The sequence below is a fragment of the Notamacropus eugenii genome, chromosome 3 (genome assembly GCF_028372415.1).
Source record: "Notamacropus eugenii isolate mMacEug1 chromosome 3, mMacEug1.pri_v2, whole genome shotgun sequence".
NCBI lineage: Eukaryota > Metazoa > Chordata > Mammalia > Diprotodontia > Macropodidae > Notamacropus > Notamacropus eugenii.
The window spans coordinates 203716739-203734780 of record NC_092874.1 but is presented as its reverse complement, the minus strand read 5'-3'; the positions used below and the strand labels follow the sequence as shown (position 1 = coordinate 203734780).

The window sequence follows — 18042 nt, the reverse complement described above, 5'->3', positions numbered from 1 at the left end:
CGGTCGTCCCGACTCCAAGACTGGTGCTCTATCTGATCATAACTATAGTTGCCCCTCCTGCCCCTTCTGCCCCTTCTACTTTTGAAGTGACCAGGTATTGTAAAAGAAGGCGAAGAGTGCTAAAAGTCACAGTTTTTGGTGAGTCTTCAAACGTTAACTTAGCTATTGGCAATTAGAGTTTTTGTCCTGAATCAAATATAATTCTAGAACTAAATCTTCTAGATCTTGACACTCTTGTTAAAAATCAAAAGAGAAAACAAAAGGAAGCTCCTGCTTCCATGGAAGGGTGGCTCATAGGGTTCTTCTTGAGAGGACATATAAAGCAGTTGGAGTTGATTCATTGTGTATCTCAAGGTGACGCTTGGGACATTGGGACATACTGCAGTGCTTATCAGAAACTGAATTGAATGTCACAGTTGCCTGGAACGTGTTGAGGATATAAGGATGCACTGTGCTGATTGTTTCTCTACTCTAAAGTAGCATTGTGATGTGTGACAAAATGTCTGATTTTAAAGTGACATTTGTCAAAATGCTGTAAGATACCTTGGAAGATAGAATGACAGAATTTTGGTGCTCTTGTTATTCCTATATAGGAGGGCATAAACTGGGAGATGTAAAATGAACCCCATTGCCCTGGATGGGATCTAGCGTAGCAGCCAAGTGGAGGAGAGGTTCTTTTTAGGTGGTAAGGTGTTCCAGGTGTTTCCATATGTATATGATATTCTGATTGGATCAAGGCCTAGAGCATTGCAGAGTCTTGAAAACAAGATCCATAATCACTGAAGATTTGGATAACTATTTGTATCTCTAAAAATGAGTGATTGTTTAGACAGTTGTTCATGTGATGACATGTAATTAGACAGATAATATGTTAGCTGATCCATCAGTGTACATGTGTGTGGGTATGTATCTACGCCTTGGACAAACATTGCAAAGAGATAATTATTTGAGCCCAAACTTGGATAAGAAAAGATTAGATAAGGTTGCTTTTGGGTCAGTTGTTCATCTTTTAAAAAACAATCTCATGCTCCTTGAAAGAGTGGCCTGTCTTTTTGTAATTTGTATGACCACAAATGGCATTAAAACTAGTCTCGAAAGAATTGAAGTTGAAGATTGCTCAAGGGGGCAATGAAGTGTGAGTAGGTCACAACACATTCATGGAACAATAATCATCAAGATGGAAAGCCTCAGAGCAGGACTCGTGTAGGAGTTAGTTACTGTGTATCCATAAGTGCTCAGTACAACACTGTGCATTATCTTTGTAATCTACAAACAGTCATTGTCACCTGTTCTCTGTGAGGTACCATCACAGGCTATGCATATATGCTTAGTTTCGAGGGCTTTGAACTTGAAAAGTTGTAGAGTTTGTACGTTGCTAGAGGAATGAAGGCCTGCAACCAAAGCTAAGACCGTATTCTAGTAGAAAAACTCAATTCCTGTTTAAAGAGCTATAGTGCTGAAATGATCACCAGTAATACAGTGGAATCATTTGAGTCAGCTGGATTGGGAAGGCCAAAGTTATGTATGCTAACCTGTTACCTTTAATGTCAAAATTGTGTCAACATGCATGGATTTTTCCTGTTTAACCTGTGCTGACCTCTCTGAAAGCTATCTCATATCATACTATTTGTGTACTTTTTGTTTGTCAACTACATAGCAGACAGAGCCCAGAGACTGGGAAGACTCGGACCAAATTAACTATGGAAGAGCTAAAGGCCTTTGTCCAGCAACTTTTCAGTCTTCCGTGTGTCATCAGCCAGGCTCGACAAGTCAAGGTTGGAGTATTTTATTTCTTATGGGACATTGCGGGGAAAGTACTGGAACCACCCTGGATGAACACAGGGTAGTTTAGCCCCAGTGGTTTTCTGCTTCTCAGATATTTCCTTTCTATTTCACCGAGTGATATAATGTTAGAGCTGGAGGGGATCTCAGGAGATCATCTTGTTTATCTGTCTCATTTTAAAAATGGGGAAAAAATTAAAGTTATTGCCCTGCTTGTTCCTTTCTTCATAAAATTGCTTCTATTTGAGAGCCTGAAATGAGAGCTGTTAAGAAGATCTTGTCTGTTTTATTAATTGCTGTTCCTCCCCTTTAATGTCAGAGAACCAAGAATTAGTTTGAATTATACTATTTCCCCCATAACTGTGCAAGGCATATCATGCTTTGTAAAAAATTCCCCTCTTCTATACTTCAATTTCCTGTCTGCTCTTTCCCTCTCACTTTTCCCCTCCCCTCAGCTATGAATGCCAAGTTTAATATTTGTTTATAGAAGGCCAGTTTTAATTAATATCTGATATCTACCACACCTACTACATATGCATGCATATATATATACACCCTGTCTATAATAAATAATACTTAAATGTTTGAATACATTTTAAACAAGTAGTTGGGAATCAGCCTATTGGTTTATTGTAAGAAGTAATAATTCATCAAGTCATATAGAAGTAATAAAACATAATGATCATTACACACAGGTATAGATGCCTATTAACTATTGCACTGCATCTTTTTGTGCTATAGTAGAGGTGATACTTTCTTAAAATGTGTAGAGCTGACAGTTTGGACAATCAGTTCCCAGTTGTGGTTTAATCATTTTTGTTGCAACCTAATTTTGAGTATTCTTTTTATGTTTCAGAATCTGCTGGATGATGTGGAAGAATTTCATGAACGTGCTCAGGAAGCTATGATGGATGAAACCCCAGACTCTTCCAAACTTCAGATGTTAATAGACATGGGTTCTAGTCTCTATGTGGAATTACCTGAGCTGCCCCGGCTGAAGCAAGAGCTGCAACAGGCTCGATGGCTGGATGAAGTGAGGCTGACACTTTCAGATCCACAGCGTGTCACCCTAGATGTTATGAAGAAGCTAATAGACTCTGGGGTGGGCTTGGCACCTCACCATGCTGTGGAGAAAGCTATGGCTGAGCTTCAGGAGCTCCTTACAGTCTCTGAGAGATGGGAAGAGAAGGCCAAGGTTTGCTTACAGGCTAGGTAAGTCCTGCTTTTGGTGACTATTGCCCCTGTAATAGTCATAGGACTTACCCAAAGGTAGAATTTAGAAGGGAGACTCTAAATGAATAATTACATATTGTGTCATTGAGTATGCATGAAACTATAAGTTGGGGCTGATGTTGATGGTTTGTTAGTAAGAATTCATTGACTTTCCTATGTGCAGGACACTATGCCAGGTGCTTTGGGGGATACAAGATAGCAAATAAATATCTATCCTCTAGTAGCTTACAGTTTAATTGAGATAAAATACACATAAAACGAACATATACTGCCTTGTATTTATGTGTGAAATAGGTGATACAGACCTATCACTAAATATGAAAAGAGTTTAGAATAAAGATCACTCACTGACACCCAGGGAGGGGATAGTATTTTCTACTTGGAGTTGAAGGAAAATTAGCTCCTTTTAGTGATCTCTTTACCTATTTTTTATCTTGAATACTGACCTTCCCTTCCTTTGGGTGTGGTGAAGAATATAAAAACAGAAACAAAAGGCAGACAGCTCCTTAACTGTGCCAGTGATCCTTTGTGACGCCATCCTCCCCTTTTCTTATTCTGCACTACTTGTTCCTTTTGCCCTGTTTCCTGGCTCAGTTCAGATTTAGACCCTTGTTTCAGACTGTTTGGCTCAGACTTATTTCCTGTTTCGTTGTAGGCTTAGGATATCAGGGAAGAAGCTTCAAGAGATGGAATTTGACCTGGGCCTTAAATGGGTAGAGTACAGATAAGTGGAGTGGGAGGGGTACAAAGGGCAATTCATCTTTTATGTGGTAGGCACTTATCTGCGGAAACAAAGCAAAAAATGAAGCAGTTCTTGCCCTCCATTTTATATTGTATCAGGAAGATGATATGTACATACCTAGCTCAGAGATGAAAACATGCAAGGTATTTGAGGGACAATAAAAGATCAGAGTGTCCGGAGTGGAGGTTTTATATTGGGAAGGGCTAACCATGAGAGAAATAAGCATTTGCATTAGAGTTATTGCTCCGGTGGAAAACTGATGATTTAGGCCTATTTATTGCTGCCATCAACATTAATTCAAAGTGGCTAAATAAAAGTTTTTATTCTGTATATGGGCAGTAATACATGATGACAGAAAATATATTTCCCTAAATTAAATTTCCTATCCCTTCTAATTTTTGCTAAAAAAAAAAATAGGCGAATTCAAGGACAAAATGTAAGGCTCCTGCATTGCCACCCAGCGATGGAGTTTCAGCCATGTTACCTTGGCTTGTCCTTTTGTTAATTGTAGAATTCTAGGGATGGATGTGATTTTAGAGGGCATCTAGTTTTCTCCCTTTCCTCTAGATAGGGTCAGACTTAAGCCTTTGCCAGTAAATGATGGTACTAATTTAAAAGATTTGGAACTTTAATATGTGTCTTCTCTGCACTAAGTGACATTTTGTGGTTAATAAGATTTTAGACTAGTATGATGAATAAGCTCCAATGTATTTCTGATATGTTACCTTTTGTAATTATCTATGACTCATATTTGAAATTATCATGGATGCCTCAAAAAAAATAGACCTATTGGCCTTCAGACTTTGTTTCCCTAACTTTTTCTTCTTTTAGACCTCGCCACAGCATGTCAAGCTTAGAGAGCATTGTGAACGAAGCCAAGAATATCCCAGCCTTCCTACCCAATGTTTTAGCCCTGAGAGAAGCCTTGCAAAGAGCCAGAGAATGGACAGCTAAAGTAGAAGCTATTCAAGTGAGTAATTTGGACCAAATGGCATGAGTTTTTTTTCTATCCTAAAAATAAATGAATATTCTGCTCTTGTCATTTCCTCATCCTGTTCCTCACAACAGTTATTTCAAACTTTTTTTTATCTCTGCTCAAGCCTAGTTGCATTTTACCCCCATAATTTAGGGGTAGCCTCCTTAGCCTCCTATTTCACTAATTGGGATAACCTGATATTCCAGTGCATCCCTCCTTCATACCTGAAAGGATTTGTCATTGTCATTACCCTTTCTCTTCTTCTAATCCAATTCAGTAAACATTAAGTGCCTACTTTGTACCAGGTACTGTGTGAAGCTGGGGACACAGTTGGAAAGGAGGGAGAGACAGCCTCCTGCCCTCAAGGAGATTACATTTTAATGGAGGGAGAGAACACACAAAAAGAAGGCAAGAAAGGTGGGAGAGAATAAAAAGTAGTGCAGTTCAGGGGTTTCTCAGTGGGTGGAATTTAAACCAGGCACAACAGGAAATGGAAAATGGAGTGAGCTACAGAGGTCAGTTTCTTCCCTCTTTAAAGGAAAGCATTGGGAGTCCTTCAGTCAAAGGAGAGAGAAGACTGAGGGAGGAAGAGTCAACCAAAGCTTGATGAGGTGAGATGTGATGAGCTTCACCTGAGAGGGGCAGCTTGTTCTGTGAAGTTGGAACCAGGCAAGGCAACAGATATAAAGTCATCATTTCTCCTGATTAAGACTAATCTCTCTCTACCTTCATTCTTAGTCCCATTTCCTTTTACCTCCTCCACTGACTTTCTCCAGCAGTCATCTCATGCATCTTCATTCTTTCCTTTCCAGTTACTTCTCATTTGTTTACAAACATACTTAGGTCCAATCCCAAAACCTAGTTTCCCTTAATTTTCTTCCCCTTCACTATGAAACTTACTGAAAAGGTTGTCTATGCTTAATGTTTCCACTACACCTGCTTTCTCCTTATCATAAGTAGCGCAGGCAAATTAAAAAATAAAATTCTTCCTGACCTCTTTGTAGTTTTTGATCATTATTGAAACTCCCTCCTATGATAGCCTCTCCTCCCTTGGATTCAGAGATGCCATATTCCTCTGACTCTTCTACCTCTCTAAATGCCTCTTCAGGTTCTTTATCTTCTTTCTAATACCTGACAGGTTCTATGTTCTCCAGTGTTCTGTCCTTAGATATCTCTATGTACTTTTTCTTGGAGTTCTTATTCACTCTGACAGTTTCAGCTATTCTCTTTATGTAGATAGTTCCAAAATCTGTATCTTCATCCCTGACTCTGTTGAGAGCCAGCTTACCAATTCCAATTACTTATAAAGTAATTCTAAATATTTGTTAAGCACCATTTTGTGTAAAACACTACCAAGTGCAGGAAAATAAAAATTTTAAATAAGACACTGTAGTGTATGGAGGATAAGACAAATCATAGATCATGGTAATACAGAGTGTATTATTGAAGAATCAAGTGCTTTATGAGTTTTGTGGGGCAAGAGAGTCTTTAGCAGCTAGGGTGGTCAAGAAAAACTTCATGAAAGTGGTTGCATTTCTTTTAGGCTTTTAAAGGATGGTTGGGAATTCAAAAGGCAAAGAAGGAAAATGAGAATATCATGTATTGAGATTGTATGCTCCTCCTTCATTGTCGAAGAAGACCATGCCATCAGAGAAATGATGACATGACTTGCACTGGACTTTGTTTTCATTGAGGGAGGGAGGGCTGTGAAGGTCACCAGCCTCACTTCTCCTCCAGAGCCATCTGAATCCAGTGACCAGATATTCATCAGGATGACTGGAGATGACCCAGTATGTGCTGGAAGACCTTGGGCCCTTTAGGTCAAGGTTTTTGCAGGTACTCACTTAGGGTGAGGAGGGGACGAGGAATGCCTCTTCATTTACTAGGTCTTAAGGGAAAATGAATTAGGTTTTTTTTTTTTAATGGAAGAAGGGTTCCAATGTGAAAACAAAAAAGACAAGGAATCTGAAGAGGCAGTTGGAAATTCCCACTTGTATGTGGAGAATGGAGGATGGAAGTATGTCATACAGAGGAGAAAGGAAGGAAGAAGGACCACTGAACACTTAGACATGAGAACCAGATGTATGAAGTTCTTCCTAAGGAGAAGGGAGCTGGATGCCTTGAAGAGGAAGCAGCTGCTTTTCCCCCATGGATGCTGACAGTTGAGATCATCAATCAAAAGTCAAAGTAAGAAGAAACAAGTAATAGTGGGTGGTGACTTCTTCCTGAAGGGTATAGGGGCAGCTCTTATTATGGACCCAGTGACAACAGTAGAAGGTCCAATGTCTTCCATGGGTGTATGTCCAAGAAATGAAAGAAAATGTTCCAAGACCAAAGAATTACTATTCATTTCTGAAAATTACTGTAGATACAAATGAAACTCCTAGAAAAAATTGAGAAAGTATGTCTGAAGATTATAGAATCTTGAAGAAATTCAAGACCTTAGGGTTACAAGCAGTATTTTCATCACTGCTGCTAATTGAAGATGGGCAACCAAGATGATGAAGAGTTTTGAGTCCATGTCATCTGAGGATTAGTTGAATGAAGTAGGCATGTTTAGCCAGGATGAGAGAAAATTCAGAGGGAAGTGATAGCTATTTTTCAGGTTGTCATTTGGAGGAGAAATTAAACCTGTACTGATTAGCCTGAGGCAAGAACCAGAAGCAGAACTGAAGTGGGTTATCTTGAGGGGTGATGGATTTTTCCTTCTTAGACATCTTCTAGGTGAAGCTGTAGGACCATTTTTCTGGTATATTATATTTATATTCTGTGGTTAGATTGGACTAGATGGCCACTAAGCTCCCTTCCAGCTTTGAGGTTCTGTGAAGGCAAGGGCTTCACAAGAGAACACATTTAGGAAATGAAGAACTGATAATAAAGATGATGAGTTCTAGAAGGGAATTTATAGTTTTGGACCACACTGGCTCTTGGCCTGGGATATAGTACATGTAAAGGGGCTTGTAAATCTTGTTAAGAGCCTTGCATATTTAATCAAAGGACTTTAAACAGAAAAGGTAGAAAAGAGAAGAAAAATGTAACTGTGCTGTATGGTATCTAGCCTGGAGGCTTATTGTATAAATCATTCTTGTTCTTATACTGTACTGTCCAACCAAAATGGCCTTCTTGCTTTTCCTTATATATAACATTCTATCTCCCATTTCTCTGTCTTTTTAAGAGTTATCTCCAATGAATACCTGGAATATACTTCTTCCTTTTTACTTCTTACAATCCTAGTTAACTTCAAGCTAACCTCTTGCATGAAGTCTCTTCTATTTTCCCTCCAGTTGCTAGTGCCTCCCTGAAAAAATTACCTTGTATTATTTTGAATCAATATTGTATGTCTCCACTATGTATCTGAGGAAGGATTTGAATCCTGACTCTGAAACCAGCTTTCTTTTTTTAAATTCATTTTTAGTTTAGAACATTCAGTTCCACAAACTTTTGAGTTTTAAATTTTCTACCCTTCTCCACCCCCACAAGACGGCATGCAATCTGATAGAGTCTCTACATAAACATTTATATTAAATGTATCATCGCATTAGTCATGTTGTAAAGAAGAATTATAAACAATGGAATGAACTAGAAGAAAGAAGAAACAAAGCAAAAAGGAGAGAGAGCAAATAGTCTACTTCATTCTGCATTCAGACTCCATAGTGCTTTCTCTGGACATGGACAGCATTTTCCATCGTGAGCCTTTTGGAGTTGTCTTAGAACCTTGTGCTGCTGAGAAGAGCTATCAAAGAAGTCTGTCAAAGTTTAGTCATCGCACAGTGTTACTATTATATATGCTACTATTATGTATGTTACTATTATGCATGTGTGCAGTGTTCTCCTGGTTCTGTTCCCCTCACTCAACATCAATTCATATAAATCTTTTCATGTTTTTCTGAACTCCACCTACTCATCGTTTCTTATAGCACAATAGGATCCCATTACATCCATATATCACAGCTTGTTCAGCCATTCCCCAGTTAATGGATATCTCCTCAATTTCCATTTCTTGGCCACCACAAAAAGAGCTACTATAAATATTTTTGTACATGTGGGTCCTTTTCCCATTTTTATGATCTCTTTGGGATACAACCCTAGAAGTGGTATTGCTGGGTCTAAAGGTCTGCACATTTTTATAGCCCTTTGGGCATTGTTCCAAATTTTTCTCCAGAATGGTTGGATCAGTTCACAACTCTACCAGCAATAAACTTGTGTTCCAATTTTCCCACATCTTCTGCAGTTTATAATTTTCCTGTTTTGTCATGGCCAATCTGATAGGTGTGATGCATTTCTCTAATCAGTAGTGATTTAGAGCATTTTTTCAAATGACTAGATAGCTATATCTTTTTCTTCCTCTGAAAACTTCCTGTTCATATTCTTTGACCATTTATCAGTTAGGGAATGACTTGTATTCTTATAAATTTGACTTAATTCTCTCTATATTTTAGAAATGAGATCTTTCTCAGAAACACAGATTGTAAAGATTCTTTACCAATTTTCTGCTTTGCTCCTTACCTTGGTTGCATTGGCTTTGTTTGTCCAAAACCTTTTCAATTTAATGTAATCAAAATTATCCATTTTGCATTTCATAATGTTCTCTATCTCTTGTTGGTCATAAATCCCTCTGCTCTCCATAAATCTGACAGGTAAACTATTCCTTGCTCTCCTAATTTCCTTATTGTATTGGCCTTTATATCTAAATTGTGTACCCATTTGGACTTTATTTTAGTTTATGGTGTAGGATGCTGGTCTATGCCCAGTTTCTGCCATACTGTTTTCCAGTTTTCCCAGCAGTTTTTGTCAAATAGTGAGTTCTTATCCCAGAAGCTGGGGTCTTTGGGTTTACCAAACAGTAGATTAGTATAGTCATTGACTATGTCTTGTCTTATGTCACTGGTCCACTCCTCTATTTCTTAGCCAGTACGAAGTAGTTTTGATGATTGCTGCTTTGTAATACAGTTTAACTAGGCCACCTTCCCTGGCATTTCTTTTCATTGATTCCCTTGATATTCTGGACTTTTGGTTCTTTAGATGAATTTTGTTATTTTTTTCTAGCTCTATAAAATAATTTTTTGTAGTTTGATTGGTGTGGCACTGAATAATCAAATTAATTTAGATAGAATTGTCATTTTTATTATTATTATATTAGCTCATCCTACCCATGAGCAACTGATGTTTTTCCAGTTATTTAGATCTGATTTTATTTGTGTGAAGAGTATTTTGTAGTTATGTTCATATAGTTCCTGCGTTTGTTTTGGCAGGTAGACTCCCAAATATTTTATGATGTCTACAGTAACTTTAAATGGAATTTCTCTTTCTATCTCTTGGTGTTGGGCTTTGCTAGTCATACATCGGAATGTCCAGGATTTATGTAGGTTTCTTTTATATCTTGCAACTTTATTAAAATTACTTATTATTTCAGGTAGTTTTTTTTACTTGATTCTCTAGGATTCTCTTAAGTGTATCATCATATCACTTGCAAAGAGTGATAGCTTTATTTCTTCTTTGACTATTCTAATTCCTTCAATTTCTTTTTCTTCTCTTATTGCTAAAGCTAATATTTCTAGTACTATATTGACCAAAGCCAAGTTTCTATCCAGTATGTCATGCTTACTTTCAGAAGCCATATTGTCAGCGTAAAATACTGTAAACTAGTAGCATTAAGCTCATATAGAAATAGATATATCCAGGCTGCATATTGACTTAGAAAACCACAAAATGATATTATCTACTATGTTGTATTTTTATTTATTTTGTTAAATATTTCCCAATTACATTTTAATGTGTTAGTTTTCTGCTGGCTGTGAGTTTGACACCTCTGTTAAGACCTCGTAAATAGAACTAGGAAATAAATAAGTGAGTATTTCAGGAAATGAGATCTTGGGCATGAGTGTATGATAATAATAATAATGGAGGACTTAATTTATTTGTAGATCTGCAAAAACTCTCTTTGTCTGAAGCAAAGAAGTTAACAGTGACATATTTTGTGATAATTTCATCCTTCAAAAGCTAGTAGAATCAAGAAGGGGAGCTTCTGTTCTGAATCTGATTTTCAGAAAAAAGGAAGAACTGGTTGCTGTGGTACAAATGATTGGATCTTTGGGAGGGAAATACCCTTCATTTTAGGGTTAGTGGTAGAAGAGAGGAAAGCCGGGCATAGTGTCACAGGCATCCTGGACTTAAGGGAGGCATATTTCACAATATGCAGAAAAAGGATAGAGGTAGGATCCTATGGTCTAAAAAGTATAGGGGAAGGTAGCACAGAAGAAAAGGAAAGTTTTAAAGAATGAAATTCTAAAGACACAGAAACAATCCCATTGAGGCATAATTATTTAATGTGGATATTCAGGGACAAATTAAAAAAAAGATTTCTGTAGAAGATGAAAGGAAGACCAAGTAATAGAATAGAGGGTGTCTCCAGAATGTACCATGGCCCTATTAGAACGTCAGGAGGGCAGAAGCTCAGGAGGGGCTTCTGTCAGCAAAGAAAGCTAAGGACAACTAAAAGGGGTTTTGTTGTTTTGTTATATAGAGTCTGGGAGATGGTAACTAATAACAAAGAGGAGGTATTGTTGCTAAATTCTTATTTTACTTTTGTTCTTTCTCCCAAGGAGAATAACCTTTGGACTGGAAAACTTAAAACAAAAATGGCAAATAGTGAATTTATATTAAAAACGAGTAGGGAGAACATCAGAGAGCACATTGTTCTTGAGGAGTTCAGATCACTAGGCCTAAGTGGATTGCATTCTGAAGGAACTGGCAGATGGGATTATTTAGCTTTTGCCAGTGTTTTTTATAAGATTACAAAGGTGAAGAGGTGGTGTCCTGGGATTAAAAGGCATGTGTTTCCCCAATTTTCAAAAAAGGGAAAAGAATAGAGTCTGGAAACTATTGAGTCAGTGAGTTTTATTTTGGTTTTTTGGCAGCATTCTAGGGTGTACTACTAATGGTTGGTTAATAAATTAATGGATGGTTAACAAATGCCTAGAAAAGGAAGTGGTGATCAAAAAGACACAAGTTATGCCACACTGATTTCCTTTTTTGACAGTTTTATTAGACTTTTGAGAGGTGACATGGTGTAGTGGATAGAGAGCTGGCCTCAGAGTCAGGATAACTTGAGTTCATATCCCAGCTCTGACACCTACTGGCTGTGTGATTTTGGGCAGGTTATTTAATTTCGTAGTGTTCCAGACAACTCTCACATTATAAATTGCAGAGGAGGTGCTGATCTGCTTTGTGAACTTCTTGTGAAGTTGCTTACCAGGAGTTCCTTACATCAATGAAAGCATAAGTCCAATCCCACTTTTCCTCCCAACCCCAGAAACAGATAATTAAAAAAAATTCAGCTAAGAGATTAGATGAATACTCTAGATACAGTTTGCCCAAATCTTGTCAAAACCTGTTAACATTTCATTCTTTTCTTTTGGGAAAGATGAAGAGATTTGGCTTAGCTGAGAGTACAGTTAAGTAGATTCAAAATTAATTGAATAATTATACCTAACTAATAGTTGCTTTGGTTTTGATGTGAATTTGGAAGGAAGTCTTCAGTGCAGTGTACAAGGGATCTGTGCTTGATTCATTGCTGCTTAGCTTTTTGTATCATTACTTGCATAATAACATGAATGGCATGGTTACCAAATTTGCAGGTGACATAAAGCAGGTGAAAAAATACTCTTGAGTGAAGATCCAAAAAGGTTTTAACAGGTTAGAACACTGGGCTAAATCTAATAAGATAATATTTAATAAGGATAAGACAGGTTCAAAAATATCAGCTTCACATGTAAAAGTTGAGGTAACTGTGGCAAGATAACAGTTCATATGTAAAAGATATGCAAACTGAGTATGAGTCTACTGTGTGATATAGCAGCCAAAAATCCTAATCTTCAGTAATATAATGCAGAAGTATTCAACTGCATTATGGGAAGCATAGTGTCCAGATGATAATGTCATCCTTGTCCCTTTGCTCTGGTCATGCCATACCTGGGTCATTGTGTTTTGTTCTGGGTGTCATATTTGAGGAAGCACATCGGTAAGCTGGAGAATGTTCAGAGGAGGGCAGTGGGAGTGATGAAATTGAATTCCTGCCATGTTAGGATCAGCTGAAGCAATCAGGGATTTTTAGCTTGGAGAAGACATTGAGGAAGAGGGTGGGACATGATGGCCATCTTTAGATAGTTGAAGGGTTGACTTACGGAACAGAACAGATTTATGTTTGTTCTGCTTGGTTTCAGAGGGCAGAACTAGGAATAATTGGGTAGAAGTTGTAAAGAAGTAAATTTGGGCTTGATATAAGAAAAATTTTTAACAATTAAAATTAGCCAAAAATTGAATGAGGAAGTTTTAAAGCAAAGGCTGAATGTTTCCTCTTGTCAAGTGAGTTTGACTAAATGATCTCTAAGGTCCCTTCCATATTGGAGTTTTTTCTGGTCCCACTTACACTAAAATCATGGCTAAAACTGACATTTTCTTACCCCTTAAAGCCTGTTCCTTGTTCCATTTTTTTTTATTTGTCAGTAGTACTGTTTTTCTTTTAGTCTTACATCTGTCCTTTCCAGTCCTATTGTCACTAAGCTAATATGGGTCCTCATTACTGTCCCCCCAAGATTATTAAAATAGTCTCTTCAAAGGTCTTCCACCTTTGTTTTCTTCCCCTTCCCCTTCATTCTTTATAATTGTTTGATTTTTCTTTCTTATGTGTAGATCTAGTCATGTTACTTTTCTTCTCAAAAATCTTCTTTAGTTTCTTGTTGCCTGTTGAATACAATTTAGACTCCTTAGCTTGGCATTTAAGGCCCTTCGCAGCTTGGAGCCATCTGCTTTTTAGAATTTACATCTTATTACGTTGCCACTAAACATTCTTCCTCAGATACACTCTGTATTTGCTTGCCAGTGCTCAAGAGTATTTTCTGGAACGTTCTCCCTACTTTGACCCTGTTGAATTTTTAGCCATCTGCAAGAATCCTCCTTTCTTTCTTTTGGCTGATAATAACCATTTCTGACCTATATATACACGTAAACAGAAAATACATATTCACAGAATCTCAAAGTTAAAAAGGAATTCAGAGGCCATCTAGTCTAACCCACAACTGAAATGTTATTCAGTCATTTCAGTTTGTGTCCCTATTTGGGATTTTCTTGACCAAGATACTGGAGTGGTTTACCATTTCCTTCTCCAGCTCATCTTACAGATGAGGAAACTGAGGCAAACAGGAATAAGTAACTTGTTCAGGGTCCCAGCTAGTAAGTATCTGAAACCAGATTTGAAGTTAGGTCTTCCTGGCACCAGGCCTGGTGCTCTATCCACAGCTGCCCCAACTAAATAAGAGTTCCCTTTAAGGCTTACCTAGCCTTGAAGTACTGAATTTGCAATAACTTCAGGTATGTGAACATGGACATATCATTTCCTCCTTTGGCCTCAGCTTCCTAATCTGTAAAATGAGGATAATATATACAGTGCTTAGATTACTATGAGAGTTAAATAAGAATCTATTTAAAGTGTTTTATAAATTTTAAGGCACTTATATTGTTAAATTTTCAAATATTGGTAACTCAGCCCTTTGGATTTGACGTTTTTAACATGCTCTTCATGTTTAATGATCTGCAGAGTCCCTATTAGTGACATGGCTTGAGTGCTAAGGGCTCAGAGATTCCAATTTTGAAGCAGACAGTGTTTCCTAGAGCAAATAATTAAATTGGAATGGAATTTAAAGTGGGCCTAGAGTATTACAGTAATTTTGTAAATGAATAATTATCTCAGGGCTAAGTCTTGAGCCTTTAATTAGGAAAATTCCTCTCTCCTCATCTAAAGATGCTTGACCAAAGCTAACTATGCCCTTGAGTTTTCTTTTGACCATGAAGTTGGCTTCATCTCTATTGCAGAAGGATAGAGTAGATTGAGAGCTAACTTAGAATTTCAGGAGTTATGAGTTGTGCCATATTTCCTTAAGCAAAATTAATTCCATTTGTTTTTGTGATAAATTTTTTAGGGCGCCTCAAATAGAAGGCTCTCCGTGTTTGCTGTTGATTTAAAGGGTGTTCTCTCTCTTCTTTAGACTATGGTTTTGAGAGCCCCTCATACCTTCATTCTTTTAGTCCCTTTCATGGCACTTTAGAAATCACACTCACCCAGCCCTATGTGGTGTAAGATATTGTTGTAATATGGGGAATCCTGGAATGCGATGCTATTATGCTGATTTGAGCTCCTCTGGTTCACACGCCTTATTTAATATATTAGGAAATGGAGTTGTGGGAAAAAGTAAGTAATGTGGCCATAATTAGCATACTTCAGCATTTGATCTGGACTCTCATCCCTTCAGCAGTGCAAACCACAGTCCATTAAGACAAGACGAGGGTCTTGTATAACTCTTGCCTATGCCATCCTGGGAACCTTCCATTTAGTGTTTATTTAATCTGCTGTGGACCTGCCTCTTGGCATCATATGGGTATTATTGGAACTGTCCATGGATTCTCTCTTCCATTTACTGCGTGATTCTCCTACCTCCTTTTCTAATTACACATCTTATATTTGACTCCCTGCCATGCACTCTGCAATCCAGCTTGCTTGCTGTTGTTTATACACACTCGTCTATCTGTAGTCTCTTTGCCTTTATGTGAGCTATTCCCCATGCCTGCAAAGCTTTTCCTCCTTACCACTGACTCTTAGAATCTCTGGCTTTCTTAAAGATTTGGTTTAAGCATCACCTCCTCCAGGAGGCCTTCTTTGGTTTTTCTCAGCTGCTAGTACCACCCCCTCTCATGATACTTTCCATCACTTCTGTATTTGTCTTGTATATTCTGATGTGTAGTTGTTGTTTTCCCCATTATAATGCTTCTTGAAGGTAAGAACTCGTTTTTCCCCCTTTTCTTTGTATCCTCATTGCTTAGTTTGGCACCTGGCACGTAATAAGTGGTTCAGAAATGTCTGTTGATTGATTATGATATCTTTTATGAATTCAGACCCTTTTAATCTACTTCTCCAGGCACAGCTCCTAAATTCATGTCAAAATTCCTTTTCTGGACAGTTTTTTCCCAGTTTCTTTTCCACTATCACTTCTTTTTTCCATACCCAGAAATAGCAGTCTCTTTCATAGGAATCTAACTTTAACTCTTTAATTTGTTGTATTTTACTTCAACCCAGTTCTTTCCCTCTAACAATCAACTAATCAAGAAATATTTTAAGTTCCTACATAAGACACTGTGGTGAGAATTCTCTTCACCTTTCATCTCCTTTCTTACCCATGTTCTGGGGATGCTTTCGTTTCCCCAGCAGTGTTAGTGCCCACTTGGTGCCAACTTCAGTTATTCTGATTTACCAATGACAATTTTGTGTTATGTAAAGTACAGACATTTTCTAATTTATTCATCAGTGTTATAAGGAATAATGTAAAAAGTTTACTCCAAACTCTTTTAAAATATTTTTCAACAATAGACTGTTGTACTAAATGAAAAAGTCTTTTTTTTTCCCAGAATGGCAGCAACTATGCTTACCTTGAGCAGCTAGAAAGCTTGTCTGCCAAGGGACGACCTATCCCAGTACGACTTGATGCACTGCCCCAAGTGGAATCACAGGTAGCAGCAGCGCGGGCATGGAGGGAACGTACAGGGAGAACCTTTCTTAAGAAGAATTCTAGCCATACACTGTTACAGGTGAGCAGCAGTATTGCTGGATGGAGACAATACTTCCATCTATTTTCTTTGGTGGTTCAGAATTTAAAGGTTTTGGATTTTGTAAGTTTATTATTTTGGTGTAAAACGTGTTCAAGGACAACTTTTCCTTATCTGTTTAAGTCATGTGTTCAAGAACCCCATGTACTGTATCAGATATTTACAGGATATTTGGATCCTCAAGCAGTTTTACTTTTCTTATTTGTTACTACTGTCCAGTCATTTGAGTCATGTCTGACTCTTTGTGACCTGGGATTTTCTTGACAAAGATATTAGAGTGGTTTGTCATTTCCTTCTCTAGCTCATTTTACAGATGAGGAACTTAGGCAGACAGGGTTAAGTGAATTGCCAGGGTCACACAGCTAAGTATTTGAGGCCAGATTTGAACTCAGGAAGAGGAGTCTTTCTGATTTTATGCCTGGCACTCTGTCCTCTGTGCCACCTAGCTGCTCTCTGCTGTTATGAATATGTGCACATCCTTTATGGTGTAAAGAAGAGACTTTGGTGATGACTGGCTTGGCAGATAATTCTGTGCTTTGATTGGCCTCTAATATAAAAAGATATTGTATAAGAATGCCTTCTCTTTCAATTTTTTATTCCTTATGTTTCATTTTTTATATATTTTTTTAAAGGTACTAAGTCCTCGGACTGATATTGGTGTTTATGGAAGCAGCAAGAACCGAAGGAAAAAAGTAAAAGAACTAATGGAGAAGGAAAAAGAAAAGGATCTTGACCTTGATCCTCTGAGTGATCTGGATGAAGGCTTAGAGGAAACTAGAGATACAGCAATGGTGGTAAGGGATTCATTTGAAGAATTCTGTCTTTAAAGTATAATTGTGTATATGTGTACACAGACGTGAGAAAGTTAGCTCTATCAGTGTCTATAGATATATTATTTCAACTTTTCCAGTGAATTTTTGAGGAAGAAGTTGTTTTCCCCTCCCTCTTTAAGGTTAACCTTTCCATATGGACTCTGGACTCCATCTTTGCCATCTCTTCTGGGTCTTTGATCAGCTACAATCATCTCCTACCCCTTAAGTATCTCAAATATCTCTTTGCATAGACTACCTTCAAACATAATTGGGCACTTTTCTTCCCAAACTTGCCTTTCCTTTTTTAAGAAAGAAAACAAAATTTGACCTTGCTTTCTCTTTTAACTACTGACTTCTCCATTCTTTCAGTATTTTCCATTGATCACACTCTTCGAATTTCTGTTGTAGGTTGTTTCATATATGGTAGTCTCTCTGAAACCATCCTCTTTATTATCCAATTAAGAATATACGTGAGGTTGGGGATTATGTCTTATACTTATTTATCTCCCATGGTGCTTAACACAGCATAGTAGGTACTCAATGTACTTAATTATATAGGTTACAGAAAAGGAAACTGTTCTTTTTCATTTTTTTGTTCCTTATCTTTTAATTTTTTATTTTGAAGTTAAACACTAAAGAGGAACATTACATAGCACAATGCAAAAATATGTAACCATAAATCTCCATTTCATACTGCTTACTTTTTAGAATTAATACATTCCACATGTTGTTACTATAAATTCTATTTGTTACCTTCAAAATTCTCCTTCCTATCTGTTCTTCTTTCTGTTCTTTTTTTTGCATTTAAAAATGTTTCAGTGACTTTTTTGCTACTACTGTGC

General features: G+C 37.5%; 1 protein-coding gene across 4 annotated transcripts in view; it reads left to right on the top strand.

Moving 5' to 3' along the window:
* Positions 1-18042, top strand: part of KDM5A (lysine demethylase 5A) — a 114040-nt gene that overhangs the window by 66888 nt on the left and 29110 nt on the right. For 2 of the 4 annotated variants that reach the window (XM_072654079.1, XM_072654077.1), the window contains exons 18-22: positions 1661-1775; positions 2639-2994; positions 4589-4727; positions 16191-16370; positions 17021-17182. In XM_072654079.1, coding sequence (XP_072510180.1) covers positions 1661-1775; positions 2639-2994; positions 4589-4727; positions 16191-16370; positions 17021-17182 — 952 coding nt within the window. Of the gene's footprint in view, positions 1-1657; positions 1776-2638; positions 2995-4588; positions 4728-16190; positions 16371-17020; positions 17183-18042 lie in introns of all 4 variants that reach the window. The other 2 variants (XM_072654078.1, XM_072654076.1) reach the window with 1 other exon arrangement.